The sequence below is a fragment of the Styela clava genome, chromosome 8 (assembly GCF_964204865.1).
Source record: "Styela clava chromosome 8, kaStyClav1.hap1.2, whole genome shotgun sequence".
Lineage (NCBI taxonomy): Eukaryota > Metazoa > Chordata > Ascidiacea > Stolidobranchia > Styelidae > Styela > Styela clava.
This window is the reverse complement of record NC_135257.1, coordinates 16,621,836-16,639,443: the sequence shown is the minus strand read 5'-3', so window position 1 is coordinate 16,639,443 and position 17,608 is coordinate 16,621,836. Positions and strand designations below refer to the sequence as shown.

General features: G+C 36.9%; 2 protein-coding genes across 3 annotated transcripts; one reads left to right on the top strand and one right to left on the bottom strand.

Moving 5' to 3' along the window:
- The first annotated feature begins 417 nt into the window (after nt 1-417).
- On the top strand, nt 418-11,151 carry LOC120346169 (protein unc-93 homolog A-like). 2 transcript variants are annotated; one of them, XM_039415838.2, is made up of 9 exons: nt 418-457; nt 765-987; nt 3,083-3,232; nt 3,510-3,691; nt 4,276-4,872; nt 8,717-8,896; nt 9,119-9,353; nt 10,028-10,195; nt 10,855-11,151. In XM_039415838.2, the coding sequence occupies exons 2-9, from the start codon at nt 795-797 to the stop codon at nt 10,953-10,955; spliced, it is 1,806 nt and encodes a 601-aa protein (XP_039271772.2). In that variant the 5' UTR covers nt 418-457; nt 765-794; the 3' UTR covers nt 10,956-11,151. The 2 variants fall into 2 exon arrangements, with proteins under 2 accessions (XP_039271772.2, XP_039271771.2); XM_039415837.2 differs by having other exon boundaries at nt 8,714-8,896.
- A 754-nt stretch (nt 11,152-11,905) lies between these two features.
- On the bottom strand, nt 11,906-17,276 carry LOC120346827 (glycogen debranching enzyme-like). The gene has a single exon (XM_039416664.2). The coding sequence runs from the start codon at nt 17,166-17,168 to the stop codon at nt 12,654-12,656; it is 4,515 nt and encodes a 1,504-aa protein (XP_039272598.2). The 5' UTR covers nt 17,169-17,276; the 3' UTR covers nt 11,906-12,653.
- Nucleotides 17,277-17,608: the final 332 nt, after the last annotated feature.

Sequence of the window (17,608 nt, the reverse complement as noted above, 5' to 3'; positions counted from 1 at the left end):
GGTTAGGGTTAGGCCATAATTCCAGGTACAAATACTACGGGAGTCACTTGGCTAGTCCCCGAACTCGTAATAAAACTAAAATAAGAAAAATTGGAGTAAAATTATGGCCTAACCCCAACCTAGTACACATACTACGTTGACCGCCATCTTGATTCACATACTTCGGGAGTACAGTACAAAACTATTTTTCAAAAGTCGAACCACGACGTTGATAGTTTCGTCATGTCGGATTTTATAATGATCAATGGCTTGAGCTGGAAAGAGCAGGATTTTTTAGTGCCTCAGTGTTTAACTTTTACTTCACTTCCCCGTGGTACATTGAGTGAATGTATCGTGCTACCATTTTACAATCGGGAATAACTATTTAAAGTTCATTCAACATCAGAACACGCGATTCCGAAAAGTGAAGATCTAGTGGGACGACAAAAAGGAAAACGGTGCTGAAAGAAATACAGATGTTAGTAATGAGTGTGAATGCCAAGAACATGTTTAGTCATTTTGAAGTTAGACATTCGTTATACGATTTTGGGGCACTGTACCTACAATCTACTAGTTATTATTAATTTCAACTAATTGAAAATTTGAAGCCCTATTGCTTTCTCTGTTCATAATTTATTTGAGACAACATCAGCAAAGTTTGTAAGTTATATAATTCATCCCAAAATTTTTGGCGATTGTGTAACTTTTATGTTACTCAGCTACAAATAGAAAAATTCAACTTGATACGATGATTCGATTTTTTTAAAATTACACTTGTTTCACAGATATTTTAGTCGACATCTGGAACGGTAACTATGGACACCGACACGAATAACACCACACAAGATACGATAAATTACGTGAAGCAGCAGAAACGCGATGTTTCTGGATCAAAACGCAAAGTCAAAATACTTTTTTATATATATTGCGTTGGCTCCTCTTTAGTGATGGCCGCCTACTTCGCTCTGGTCAGTCTTCAATCAAGCCTCAACATTGAAGGTAGCGCGGGTGAGTGGATTATTTTTCATTGCTAATAGTCTGCCGATATTGACAAAAATCTGCGCTGTGGCAAGTCATTTTAAAAAAATCATTTTATAGATTCCCTCTATCGTAGTTAGTTTGCAGATCATTATCAGAAATGCTGAGATGTCACAAAAAAAATTGAATAAAATGGAATGAACATTAATTATGGTTGTTGCGTGTTCAACGAGTAATTTACAATGCTTACTCCCGTAGTATGTGAACCAAATCGGTGGACACCGGAACGTGGTATGTGTACCAGGTTAGGGTTATACCATAATTTTATTTCAATTTTCCTTGTTTTAGTTCTATTACGTGTTCGGGGACTAGCCAAGTGACTCCCGTGGTATTTGTACCTGAAATTATGGCCTAACCCTAACCTGGTACACATACTACGTTCCGGTGTCCGCCATCTTGGTTCACATACTACGAGTACAGTTTTTTTTTTTTGTTAGAAACGTGTCGTATAACTAAATGACTCATTTCCTCGATAAATCTTTTTCACACTGTAAAGATTGCTCAAAATTTCATAACCACGATTCTCAGATACCCCAGTCGTATAACTTTAGGCAATTTTTACCTTTGTACTTTAAGTTTCTTTGGATCAGAATCTAAAGGTTTACTTGGAACAATATTTCAATTTGAACCAGTCGATTCTTACAAACTTTTCTTTACCTCTGATTAGAAAAGGTAAGATGTGGAGTTGGAGCAGGAGTCACATTTTTAATTACCCGGAGTCGGAAAACGGAATTCGATACTTTTTAATGGTGATAATAAATGTCTAAATTTTTTTCCGAAACCGAATGAGCATCAATTAATTAGGCGTTCTTAACGGTTACCTTTTTAGCCCTAGTAAGCGCATTTGCGCAATTTTAGACGTTTTGCAATGCTGTGTGTAAACCATGAGGTCTGGAATGTTTGTTATGGTCTTGTATGGAAGAATAGCTCATTTCCTACCCAGGAATATAAGAATGAACGTTATATGACATTTGGAAGTTTTAAAATATCGCTTACATTTCACGCGTGTACTTCCCGCTGTGATAGAAAAACGTCGCACAACAAGAAAATAATTCAATAAACTTTGGCGTTGCGCGCTAACCAATAAGAAAAGCTAGTATGATAAGGTCTTATTTTGAAGTTCATTCTATATGCTACATAACATAAGAGAGTGGCCATCTCACAACGTCAGGAAGTTAAAAAAGACGTGGATGCACCAATGTTTTAGTCTAGGGGCGTGCAACCTGCGGCCAAATGCGGCCCACAAGGAAGGTTGTTTAATTTAATCTAGTATTGCGATGCCTATATTTGAGCTTGTGCAAAGCGAACAACGCATGTTACAAGACCAATAACCAAAGCTTTTGTGTCTGACACTACTAGAAAGCCTATGCTAAGTTAAAGTGCGGTCCGCGGTTTCATCCAGTCATTTGTATCTGGCCCTCGTATATTAAAGGTTGCACACCCCTGTTTTAGTCACCATATGCTTTTGAAGCTGAAGTTGGAGTCGAAATTTTTTATGAACCGGAGTCGTAGTCAAAATTTTGATTAACCCGAAGTCGCGAGTTAGTCGGAGTCGATTAGAAATTTTCCCCTACCGCACAGCCCTGGTTGAAAGAGACAAATCATTTCTGAATAGCATGTAAGAAATGAAGATATTCCCGAAGTAGGTGTACCAGGTTAGGGTTAGTCCATAATTTTATTCCGATTCTCCTTATTTTAGTTCTTTTACGGGTTCGGGGACTGTTTGTGTTAGTCAAGTGAATATACCCCCTGCCCATAGGTTTCAGTCCCTTCACACAACTTGATGTGAAGTAGGCGAACAAAATTAGTTACCTCCATATTGGTACACATACTTCTGGAACGCCGAAAATAAAGCTAGGAGAAGTAGACTAACAGTCAAACTTACAATTTAAAAAAACACCGAGGAGTCAATCTAGGTAAAATAAATATTGCCGACGTTTAATGTGAGTTAAAAGTGGATAAAAGCAGATGAACAGGAGTGCGCAGACAATTTCCAAAAACGAACTATAAGTCCATTTCGTGTCCAGTTTGTACAATTAAATATCAATGTAAATTTGCTTTTCAGGGACAATATCTGTTGCCGCAAGTTATGTTGTATCGGCTATATTCGGCATTGTTGGCACTCCGAATTTCCTCCGAATATTCGGTTCACAAGCTACACTGATTATTGGAGAAATCCTCGTTATTGTATACATAGCAGGAAATTTCTATCCGGGTAAATAGCACTATCGATGTTCTATTAAGTATTTATATTGTATTATCGTCACGCATATTACATTAGGTATATTATCATTATAACGATTAAAATATAATGTAATGACCTTAATCGGTCCTGTCCGCCGACCCGCGCATAACAATAATCAATCACTGTTATTACTGCTGAAATATTTTCTTTATTGTATTGGGTTTATAATAGTGTTGACTTTGTTTTTTGTGGCAATAAATCTCTCTATCTATTCATTCTAGAATTAGTTTTAAACATATTTTTCTAGAACTTTACGTACTGTTGACCTGTTCTATCGGCGTTGGGATTTCCATTGCAATCATTTTCCCTGCCTTTAGTGCGTTCAATACTGAATTCGCAATGTTGTACAGTAAATGTGGATTTCTTGAAGAACACTTATGCATATCCAGCTTTCAGGGAAAATTTTACGGCTTCTATATGGCATCTCAGGTGAGACAACTGACTAACATCAACGCTTCGTATATGACTGCCAGTGACGTATGTACGTAAAATGGCGCCCATGGCACAAAGTTCAAAAATCTGCCCCCAAGATAGTTGGTTGGCAATTTATAATGACTGTTCTTGAAATGAAATACTTGTATGTTATTATTTGAGTAAAAATACGAGTTTCCGTTGTAACTAGTTTAAAAATATTTCATTGAAACATTTTACGATTAAAACTTTTCGCCCCTTTGCGCCCCTGTTCAAACGGCGCCCGTGGCATGATCCATGGCTGCCACACCCTGGATACCCCACTGATGACTGGTACTGGCATACAAATGATTGGGTGCTGTGGTCAGTAATGTAGATATTTTATTAATAAAATAAAATATATTTTACTAATTTATTAACATTTTATATCTGATCATGATTTATCATATAATATATAAAATGTATGTTGATGTCGCGACAAAGAATAAATGGTCAAACCGCGAGATACCTTACCTGAAACATGTGTCTCACAATAATCAAATATAAAATGCTTTACCGAATAGCTCGTGGTAAGTTTGCAAATTAGTTAATATCTTTTGCAGATATTGGGAAATTTGGTGTCCTACGTTATTTTATTTTCCGCTACCACCGATCATGAACCGCACATTCAACCGAACGTTACAACGAGCTTCCCGTTGGCAACACAGCCCGATATAGAGCAATACATCAATATGCACTGCGGTGCAAATGACTGTCAGGAGCAGGCGGTACTCGATGTCCTTTCAAGTCGATACAATCCCCCACATCAAAGCTCTGTTATTCTTCTTCTATCCGTTTTAATTTTGATTGCTTCGGTCGGAGTTTGTATCAATTTTTTTGTTGTTCCTGGGTGTGGAAGATTCCATCGGTTCCTGGATAGATTACGAAACGATTCTGAGCCAGAGGTTGTCGAATTTCATTCTAAATTCCCTGAACCTACTACCAAATTTCACACCATAGGAGAAGTTAATAACACATTCTTTATCGACGAGATAGATTATGGGGGGAAATATGATATGAACAATAACGAAAATGAGCTGGATATTGACAAGGATGGAAAAGTTGATGACAATAATAACAATGAAGTAGCAGTTAACAAAGCATCTGATATTCAAAACGTTTCAGTAGTCATTTTGGAAGATATTTTGGAAAATAAAGAGGTATAAAATTCCGAGCATTCCGTTTTTGCGTTATTTAATAGTATATACATGGTTTATACTACTTACATGTGTTTGACATTAGCGGTTCTTTCTTATTGAAATATATTCATGGTGGAGATTACTTCTCAAATCTGAGTAAGTGAGAGCAGAGATATAATAATATGAAATCTTCGCAAATTCGATTACTTTTCTTATTATGATGTATAGGCTTGCACGTAATTGACAAAAATCAATTCCGTAATTACGGCAAAATCAATTACGTAATGACCCCGTAATTGCGATATTTTTCCACGCATTTTAACCTATCGTAACAACCCATTGAATCCACTTTTTTTCCGAATGGGACATTGAAGTTGGGTTTTCCTATTCTTGGCAGTAATACACGCCGGCGGCAGATGTTGAAGACAACTATCAAGGAGTGAATTCAAATTAATTTTATTCTGATTTTTATTTTTTGTGTTAGCTTTGGTTTTTCTTTATCACCTTCGCAAATTAACCGTCCCATTTTTATGCGATCAATTTTATTTTATTATTACCGACACTGACATACGGATATTTATGGAAACGATAGTTTTTTAAATCCACCTTAGTACTGAATAAAAATTACGGGTTTCTAATTTATTAACCAACGACGAGCGTATTCTCTCATTTGATTACACTTGCGATTTCCTCGCGACGAAGACTTGTTTTTGCAGCGTTTTCTGCATTATCCGACATTACTGCCTTGTTGGCATTTTTATAATAATAATCATTGATGTCGACTTATTGACGATATTCCGATTACCATGCTTTATTTTACATTCAATCATTTCGCGGACTGAATGTTTATAACATTATTTGCGATAAATTTAGATCAAATATTATTTATTTGCGTTTAATATAAATACCGAACTTATATGACATGCCCTCTCCGAAAATACAACGTTATATCGCAAAACAATGCATTTTGTGACATTTATTTTACACTCACAACATTTATTTGCTAACTCAAGTCGGCGATCCGGACTGATATATAACGATAAAACCGTTAACAGAACATCAAGATTTTGTAATAGAAAATGGATCTCGCACAGAATAAACACACAGGCTCATATTTGATTATATATGATAGCAGTTAAATTTTCAACGGTCCGCGAGGAATCCGTCGTTTTGGTTCATTACGCAATCTCTCTTTTGTCGTCATATTGCTATTTGATAAGCGTGACATTAATTATCACGGCGAGGTAATGGCGCGAGTGATCAATCGCTCTTTTCGCTTATTTGGTTCCAATTCGTCGCGAAAGCTCTTCGTTAAATTTCACAAGATCGTCGTGTTGAAAGGTTATGGATATCTGAAATGAAACAGCCAAAAACAATATGATATTCCATGTTCATATATCAAATGTTGATATTAACAATAAAGAATGGTTAAGCATTGCTAATCCACACTTGGTGGGGAATTCCCACTATTCAAACGCGTAACTATAAAATAGAATAAAATAGAAACGGAACATATATACCATAAGTCAATGGTCGGCAACCACCGGGCCGCGGCCCATCACCGGTCCGCAGAAAGATTACTACCGGTCCGCAGAAAGGTGACCTAAAAACAGACAAGGCCCTGATAACATATATACAATCGAATATCTACAAACCCCACGACTGAAAGCTGGTGTTCCGTGTTGTTGTCTTCAAATTCTTTTTTATATTTTGGCATATTTTATGTCACAGTTTTCAAGGAGATTTTGTTTCTTGTGATAAATATCTGCACGAAGTTGAAACAATAACTAAACAGCTAAATGTAAACGGAAACGTAACAATTTAAATTTAATTATCGCTCAAACCCCATTTTTAATCATGTTCGGGAACATTGACTCGTTTTCGTAATGTAAACTATAAAAGTTGCTTAAAGCTGGGAAAATTTAAAACCCGACTCGTAGAATACCCTTAAAGAAGCAATAAATTCATTCAATAGTAGAAGTACAAGTAGGATTTTTGACGCCAGAAAGACGACCGACCATTGAAGGAGAACTACGTGTTTGCCTTTCCTGAATTCAGACCAAGATAAACGATGCGTGCTCATTTAAACAAGTTCATATACCATATTAAAATTGCATTGATATTAACGGCTTCGAACAGCCAGTTTTAAATATTTGGTTTAATCTCATTGGTACTTCAGTGTACTTTTGTTCTCTGGAGTAATGAATTTGTTACGTCTTTTTACAACTTGAGTCATTGGTCTAATTGTAATTTCATTCCTACGCAAAACCTGACAGTGATTATTGCTTAATTTGATAGTTTCCACGAAATTTAGAAATTTTCATTTGTTGTTCCGCGAAAAATTCATAATCTAAAAAGTGTTCCGCGGTTCGAAAAAGATGGTAAATATCGATGTTTCATACAATCTCCGGATTGGAAACAATAGCACAAATGCCGATCTCGCAATGAATATCATCACCTTCGTTTTTGTGTATATTGTCAGCATAAATTTTCTAACGCGTTTGAATTCACTACATAAGCATAGTTCGTTTATATAAAGGTGGTCCATCAAAATTTTGACCAGGCTAAACCGGACCGTCACTTAAAAAAGGTTGCCGACCACTGCCATAAGTAACGGAAAACTGGAACAAGTAAATAATAAATAAAAGTAAAATGGATACAAATGTTTAATAGACCATGTTTGATAGATTGATCTCCTGCGTTCATTAGTCATTTCACCCGAAGAAGTTGAAACCGGGCGTGTTAGCGTCCATCGGTCTTAACACAATTCTTCCCCCTATCTACGGTTATTATGTACATTGGCCATGGCCATGCTAGATAAGACGCGAGAGAAATTGAAACCAGGTGTGTTGGCGTCAATCGGTCTCAACGCAATTCTATCCCTTATCTATGGTTAAGTTGCGGGAGAAGTTAAAACCAGGTGTGTTGGCGTCAAACGGCCCTACTCAGTTCTTCCCCCATTAACTACGTTAATAATTTACATTGGCCACGCCAGATAAGTTGATAATAGGTTAGTAAATGGCAACGCGTCATGCGTTCACCTACGTAACAAGAGAGAGAAAAACGGCTGCGAATACCGGAACTCTAACTTCTTCTACTTGTTGAGCTTTCATTTTTCGCAATCGACGAAATTGACTGCTTTGAAGAAAGCTCGTTTCAATGCAATAATTACGACTTTACGTAATTCGTAACTTCCCTTCCGTAACTTCAAATAATTACGTAATTCCGTAAATCCGTAAATTACGTGCAAGCCTAATGATGTATAAATATATAAATGGGAAAATTTATAGAATAATATCGTCACGCTAATAACCGAATTGCGTGAGTCATTTTTTGGCGATTTTGAGTTATTTTTATAAAATAGGTGTTTATGTAATGCTGCGCACCTGTCTGTTAACTCAGATTTTATTTTAACAATTCCGAAACCCATGAAAATGGAGATTTAGTATGACATGCATATTTATTGTGACTATTGTGACGTCACAACGGCGAAATAACCTCGGCGAAGTATTTTCGAATTTTTGCATCTCGGATTCTAGCTTAGCGCGTAATAATTTCAATTTAACTGCGTCATACAAATTTACTTAAATCCGGCTACGATCAAAAAATTGAACCATAGCAAATTATTGACCATCAATGGCATAACAATATCATAAGGAAGTTCTTTACGTTTTTCTCAAAACTGCTAAAAATGACTTATGGAATTCGGTTATTAGCGTGACGATATATTAAATAATATGGATTGTAATTTTTGATACTTTGGGGATGTCAACAAACCGTTTATATCCAGTTTACGACGATTTTGCGTCTGTAATTCTAGTGCTCGCGCGTTACAACGCTCATATATACTTTTAATTTTTAGCAGAAAACCGATGTTGCCCATGAAAAATCAACGTGGTCGACGATCAAATCCACTTGCAGTGTGATGTTTAGTTGGGAACAGTTCTTCATCAGTGGTTTATTATTTCACTATGGAATGGCAAGAGCGTTCGTTTTCTCCGATCTCACAAGAGCATACGCGTCATGTACAGTCGGCATTCAACTTGTAAGACATCGAATCTATTGACAAAGACCTTAATTGTACTTGTACTTCTGGAGTTTCGGAATACTCTTATGTGAAACAAGAATAACTCTTATATTTTATCTTCTTACTTTTACAACATTATTATATCATATTCTATGATACAGCCATCTAGTTTCATCGATATGTAAATGCGATGCACACTTTTTGGAGGATACTTTTTAGTCATACAAACATTTTTCACAGGTCGGCGTGTGTATGGCTATGCATGGAGCTCCATCCACAATTCTTTCATTCTACGGAGGAAAACTGTTGAATAAATTTGGCAGGAATGTCCTCATTGCTGCCGCAAGTCTTCTCAATTTAGTCATGTACTTCATATGCCTATTCTGGAATCCACAAACCGACGATCAATGGTTGATATATCTTATGTTCTTGGGCTTTGGATTATGTGAAGGAATATGGCTTCCAAACACTATTGGTAAGTTGGCGCTCCCGTAGTATGTGTACCAAGATGGTGGACACCGAAACGTAGTATGTGTACCGGGCTAGGGTTAGGCCAATATTTTATTCCAATTTTCCTTATTTTACTCCTATTACGAGTTTGGGGACTAGCCAAATGACTTCCGTAGTATTTGTGTCTGAAATTATGGCCTAACCCTAACCTGGTACACATACTACGTTCCGGTGTCCGCCATCTTGGTTCATATACTACGGGAGTACCGGTAAGTTTATGATAATGATACCTCTGTCATGTTGGCGCTAGTATATCGAATCCGAGCTGTGAGTTTTGACAGTCAGGCTCAAATCAAATGCAACATCGTTCTACTACACATTCTAGATTGCATACACAAATTTTCTGGAATAACGTGAAGGCGATTTTTTTTTCCTGCAAATACGTTACTTTATAAACGTCAGAATCTCCCTTTTTTGAATTATATCTTGAATAAAGAATTGAAGTTATACCACAAATGCTAAGGAAGAAAATAAAAACATCCGACTATTACATGATTATATACATAAAGCTCCTTGAAATTAAAAATATAATATGCATCAGTGTGATTTCGGAGACATTACTGATAAGAAATATATTTTATTGAATAAGGTATTCGGATTTGTTTTTGAACTATCACACCAACTACGTTTATTTTTTAGTTATCATGATTGGACGATATAAAACGAAACAGGATATTGCAATGTCCGTGTGGAACGTAACGTTTATGCTTGGTGCTGCTGTCACTTTTGCATTTAGCTCAATGATGTGCGTTAATGAGAAACTATACCTGCTCATAGGCCTCCTGGTATTTTCTACATTTACATACGGTAGGTTCCAACCTACATTTCAAACATGTTGCAAGATTGGGGCATTTATTCTAAAGCAAATTCCAACTATGATTTCCCAGAAAATGGAATGTTTACTCCTCGGGCACAAATTTTGGTACTCCCGAACTATGTGGACCAAGATGGCGGACACCGGAACATAGTATGTGCACCAGGTTAGGGTCAGGCCATTATTTCAGGTACAAATGCTACGGGAGTCACTTGGCTAGTGCCGGAACTCGTAATAGAACTAAAATAAGGAATATTGGAATAAAATTATGGCCTAACCCTAACCTGGTACACATACTACGTTCCAGTTGTCCGCCATCTTGGTTCACTTACCTCGGAAGTACCCAATTTTTATCCATTCTGCATATTGAATTATGTTATGTTAAGAGTTGGATCTGAAGTATTTAAAAACTTTGAATAGTTTGAACGTAAGAGTGTATCGACATTCTAATATTTGACTCAATTTAATTTCGGTGTCCAAACCTTTGTTATTGTTTTTTGGGAGTTGAATTCTTTTCCCGAGCTTATTAAATTGCAAAATTTAGAAATATGCCATTGCAATCAATCATACTTTGTTCAAACACGATGTAAGTGAATGTTTTGTGTCTAGGGCGAATCGAATTTTCCACTAAACCTAAAATGATTACATTTAGGGTTTTCGGAATACAAGTTCTCACGAACGAGAGCTAGATCCACGGCGAGTCAGAACAGCTCCGACGTCGTCGATACCAGTCAACATGCCTGTACACTGTAGTAGTTCAAATTTGAACCGTCGGACGCAGATGTATTGCGACAAACATTGGTCTTGCATGTTGTCACGCATTTCGACAGGAGTAACTCAATACTACATGAATGAATATACTCAGGCTGTTTTTGAATTTTTCTGCAATTGCCAAAGTTGTATATATTGACGTCAAATAATTAAACTTGAGTAGGATAAGCAATGTACGAATTAATTATGTAAGAATAAATTTGTGTATGTATTCTATATTTAATTTATGCAGCACCTGTTTGATCGTTTCGTGTAAGCATAGTGGAACCGTCATCAGCGAGCAATGAGTTGGGTGATATGTCTAAGAATGTAAATGTCAAACTAAAGTTGCTTCAAAAAAATAGAAACCGGACCAGAAATCGGATTTGCGAAGTACAAGCCTGGTATAGCGTTATAGGTTCCGGGTGAATTTCCACATTTACATCACAATAAATTGAGTGTAGATAATTGGGGGTCCACGTAACCGCTGGTCGATTACGGCTTCCTCCAGTCCATACATCTGAAACAAATAACTGACTAACTAATGTCATATCCGACATGGAGTGGAAACCGCACGAGAGGCCGTGGTTCGCCATATGGTTAAGCCGTCTTCCTCTCCTGCGGGACAAATATATAAATTCTGTCCTAATCTAGCCGAAAATCCTTGTTTAGTGTTTTGCAAAATACAAGGTAAAATCGGCTTATAAATATTATAGGCTACTTATGGATAGCGGTTCTCTCGCCATTACTCGGTCAAATACTATTTCCCTGACAGGACAACCAAATGCGAGAACGTCAAAAAATAATTTTTGCGCGAAACGGTGCAGATAAAAGACCAACGGCCTGGCATATGAATATTGGCTGAATAATTATCAACTATTTCACTTTTTCCTTTAGTTATTGGTGATATAAATCCTTGCGCCCACAACCCCCTGGAGAATAACACAATTCAATCAATGATAAAAGTGTGATCAACAGTCCGTATATTTTTGGAAAAAAAAACACATCAAAACTCGTAACTCAACTCTTTGCAAAAAAAAAATGAAGCAAACACACATAACACACAATTACTTTGCATCAGCTCACTAAGTAATGTCTATATTGCTTGATAATGTCAACGGCACTGAATTTAATTTCATCCAGACAGTGATAAATATGCATAAAAGCAGATTTGTTATAATTGATTTGAAAACAATGAAATCTATATGAAAATACTTAAAATCTGTAATAAACTATTTGAAAAAATTGAACATGTCTCCATAAATTTCACCTACAATGTTAGATTCAAAGCATCAATGAGACAAGAAAAGTTCGAACTCAACTCGTATACAGATGCTGAATATTTGAAAAAAGATTTCATTTTGAAAGGCAATTCTTAATTAAAATAATAAATAGATCACACAGTGCATAAAGCTAAAACGTGAAATTTTAAACACACACAAATGAATAAATAAATTCCACTTGGCAAATTCACATCTTTTGAAAGATGAGGTTGGACACAGTAAATATAGGACTTTTGCCACAAACTTTGTTTTACCAAGCTTCAAATATCTCATCCGAATTGTTAACTAAGTTAATTGGCTACTTATACTATTACTTCATTTTACAGAAACTTTAAAAATGTATGGAAGGCATGAAAATATACAAAGCATAAGAATATAGTTTACTGCATACTTTACTTAATAAATTAAAGTTTTTCATCTAGATTTGTTTAATATACTTTTCTACATCATACATAACTTCCAGAATGGTGGCATTCGACCATGCCTGAATCTCACATGAATCTCTGCACCATGATCCATTGCTATTTGTCAACTCTGGCAACCCCTTCCAAAGAGAATTTTCAAGATGAATGTGATGAGTGGAAAGATATCCTTGAATAAAATCAATGGTCTGTTTCAACGTTTCAATGCCAAGTTCATTTGCAAAGTGCAACTTCGCACGAAGAAAATAACCGACTGGCCACAACCATTCTGGACCTTGATGATAATTGAATCCTTTTGCAATAGTGCGATCATCAGAATCGTCAGCGTTATTGTAATCTCCTCTGTATATCATGTCATCTGGATCTAAAGTTTTCATTCCAAGTGGTCCTAACAATTTTGACTGTGCTACATCTAGTGCTTTCCAGGCATGCTGAACATCAAATAATTCTGGTGCCACCACCATTGCAATGGGAAAGTTAGGACGCAACTGGTAGTCACACCAAGGTTGACTAGCACCAACACTATCCATGTATATGTTTCTTTTGTGTATTAAAGGTGACTCCCTGCTCTCTGAAACAAAGAATGCACTTTCAAAATTCTCTTGTATCTTATTGTTCCATTCACACCAAGACAGCTTGCTTGTATTTCTTCCTTTGACAAAAACACCATCATAAGGATATTTGCCTAAATTGTTGACTTTTTGTAACCAATTGACAGCAGATTTGCACAACCCCACAAGCTCAACTGCAGAACCATCCCTGGGAGTAGCTGGAACCCCCTTAGTATTAGCTTTCAAGCTCTCTCCCATTTTATCCATCCATGTTCCGCAATTATCACTATTTCCGCCATAAACAAACCCAGTCGACAAATCTATACCAGCTTCAACATTGAAACCATTATCAGCCATATTCTGGTCTATTCCAATACCAGCCCCACGTTCCCGAAAATGAATACCATGAACATGACGCTGCAAGCAATCTTGTATTACATCGAAAAGGGGTTGCTGGGATTGTGGTGGCAATACTGGACCTTCATTATCTGTTGGATATATTCGACCAACAGGGAGATTGAGAAATCCATAACCATCTTCACACATCTCACAAATATCTTGAACACATTGCAGCCACCACCAAATTGCATCCCTACAGTTGTATCTACAGATCTTCCCTTCACCAAGCAAATTTGGAATTAGGCCATGGCGAACACAACTTGCGAATCCCAAAACAAGTTTTTTAGCATCTTCATATCGTCCTGGGATGAGAATAAGCCCTCTTAATGCTATGAAAGTATCTCGTCCCCAACATCTCATTATACCAGTAGAAAAGTGTGGTAGACCAGCGGCAAGAGAAGAAAGATCAAGTTCATCCTCATCCAATTTAGGAAGACCAGATTGCTTTACAATACTATATAATGCAACAGAACCAAGAGCGAGAGTTTTGACAAATGAACTACCTTTCGATATAAATGGGGTCATCTGCCCCCAGCTTGCATCAAGTAATTTTACATAAGGTAAAACTAGTGTCATGTCAAAGTATGCTGGTATCAAATATCTTGGGAGCTTCGAAACATGATCAAACACAGAAGAGAACCATAAACCTAGACGTTTTGTTCCTTCATGTTTTTGCAACCTTGATGAAATGTAGTCCATAAGCCAATTGCCTTCACGTAAATTCTTACAAACAGGGTGTCCAAGGTCGTTATGAGCTCGTATCTTTGCCATGACAGACATTATACCGACCAGGCCACAGTATTTCAAAGAATCCCATCCTTGAAAGTTATAGACACCTATGCCAAAACCATCTGATTTTTCTTCTTCGTCACAACGAAACAGAACTCTATTCAAATCTTCCAAATTTAATGCAGATAAAGCAGTTCTGAATTCCATATCCTGGTTGGCAATTAATTTTTTCACAATTGATCGAACTTCAATTGCATTTGCTTCCGCTGATTCCATCAATTTCATTCGAAACACAAGAACACTGCCAGGTGGGAAATCAGTGAACACTATTTTCTGTGCATTTTTATTCTCAGGATCACACTCTATGACACAACAACTGCTCTGGTTCAGAGAAACATCACAGTCTGAGTGAATGTTGATGCCAGTTAATCCATTGATGACATCAGGATATTGAGCAAATGAAGAAAGAAGTTGATCAAAGTTCTTGTCATCATCCTGAGGCTTGGCTTCGAAAGCAATACTTTCAATATGACCTTCTACAGTCAGTGGTGCGACTTGTCTGTGTGTTGTATTGACAAATGCAGTGTGAGCTACCAGAACATATGACTGATGCGTGATAGGATTATGTCTAGTAACAACAACAACATCAGAATCTCTTTGATCAACGAAAACTTGAGTGAAACCATTGATTGCCATTGTTTGGTGAAGGAGATTAAGAACACGTCTTTCCCTTAAGATTCCACTTCTACCTCCTACCATACCCTTGGTGTTATCATCAGCATTATCAGACCATTGTGCATAGTTTCTTTTCTCATTTACCACATGAATATGATGTGGCACTAATTCATCATGACCACGATTGGAACCAGTTGCACAGCAAGCCATTGAGACAAGTGCACTAAAAGGAAGAGGATCTAAATGAGTTCTTTGTTTAATTGCACTTTCATTGTCATGAGTTACGTCGAAGAGCAATGCATGTGCTAAACTCGGAACCAATGGTCTTGTGTTAGGTTGAACAAAAGACGCCACAGGTTCTCCACCATATCTATACACCAATCTTCCAAGTTCCTGCGAATCCCATGCAACTAACCCCTCTCTGATCAATGAGTTAATGCCAAGTTTATTTACAAATATGTTATCAAGAGCTTCACTGCCTGTGAACAACTCTGCGAAAACATATAAATCAGGCCTTATCTTTCTAGCTGCCGACAACATGTACTCTGCAACATGTATGGGAGTTGAATGACAATTATCAATCCTGATTCCATGGAAGTAGTGTGCGGTCATTTCCGTATATTGTTTCATACGTTGCCACAATACAGGACAATCTTCTGGCTTTGCACCGTAATTCAATTTCACTGAATCTCCCCAACAGACCAGCTCACGGCGAAAGTAGGTTTTAGTTGGATATTCTGCAAAATTCTTCATAGGGTCAGCACCCATCACCCAGCCATTGTGTGCCATAATATATTGAGCATGATTTTTATTAGAAATGGCCTGTTCATCTTTTTGCCAATCTTTGTCTGGAAAAGAGTGATAGAAATACTCTGTTACTAATGGGGATACTGCAGAAACGGAAACCTTTTTCGGGCCTTTCTCATCCAAACGTTCGTACCGTATAGTTGAAATAATATTTTTCACAGCTGAAATCATGTCTTCTTCCACTTCTCGCTTTTTCATTTTGTTAAGCCAAGCAAGGGTATTTTCAAGGTTTTGTCGAGCAACATTCATATCATGAGATTCCAAAGATTGGTAAAACTGGCAAACAGCTACATTGATATCAATTGTCGACTTTAACCTGCGAAATTGCATATCTTGTATGATAGAAATTGTTTCAGAGAACTTTCTATTTTCTTCAATGCACTTCAATTCACCTACTGCAGCGTCAAACTGATGTAAAATACATTCTACATCAACTTGGAAGAACTCCCATAACTTCAACTCTGGAATAATTTTGTTTGAAAGAATTTTTTCAAGAGCTGTTAAATCTTCCTCACAAGATATAATCTTTGGCACTGCATCGTCTATGTATGAGCCTTTTCCCACGTCAAGTGCAACATAATAAAGAGCTCTGTCCAGAACGTATGCTGGTCTCATATGTGGAGAATTTACTAAATTGAAAGCACATTGGGGATATTCCTTCAACCATTCACTATTCTTTGCTGTATGATTCCATACAACATCAGTCATTGTTAACATACTCCATTCATTTTTCAACACATCGACAAATTTACCAAGATCAGTCCATTTAACATCACTTGTCTCACCAACTGAAAATGCTGGATTGAGTTTTAGTTGCTCAGCAATACAATAGGAAGAATTCGAAATACCAAGTTTCTGGACAGGTGTCAAGTGAATAACATTATAGCCAGTTTTATAAGAAACTTCTATTCTCTTTTTCCAATCAGAAAATGATCCAAGTGACTTAGGTAAAATTGTATGCATGCATATACTATCCATGGGCAACACACGATCATCTGAGCCAACCCGCAAAATAGGATCAACAACAAAATACCCAGAGCCAGATAGCTTTTCTCCTACTTTGAAGTGATATTGAAAAGTACCTGCTTTACATATATCAATAGCAGCAAATGCATCTGAACGATCACCCAGAGTTGCAGCATTGTTAACCCACTCCAAAGTAAAGAAGTTAGGTTCCAAACACGCCTTTCCAGGCATAGGATGATTGCAGAAAACTTTTACATCTTTTGAGACTAGTGTTGGACCAAGCATAAAGTGCACACACCATCCTCTTTGGAGCCTATATAGTGTTGAATCTTTGAATTCTCCATCATTCAAAATCAAAACCCGAACTTGTTTGCTTGAATCCATTGAGCAATACAATTAATAACGTTCCCCTATTTTTATAACATGGGTATGTCCCAAGGCAGATTTATCGTACGGTACTTTATGAAAAAAAAATCTTGAACAGAAAAAAGACCAAAGTTAGTTTGTTCCAACTTAATTGTATGGGAGATTACATACAATAAGACGCAAATACAAAAGAGCAAAATACCCTCATCCTGTTTGTAATAACATTATTATTGACACTTTACCTGCTTCAACTCATTAATTTGCTCTACTGCTCATCGCATTGGCTATTTCAACACTACTAAGACCACTAATTGATTCGATCAGAAATAATTTATAATTGTTCACTTATTTTGGCCTTACAATAAAACCTGTTTCACTTCATGCGGTAGCCAATATAGAGACCGAGTACATGACAGTTGAAAATATATCAGCATATAAATTGAATTTATGACACTCCA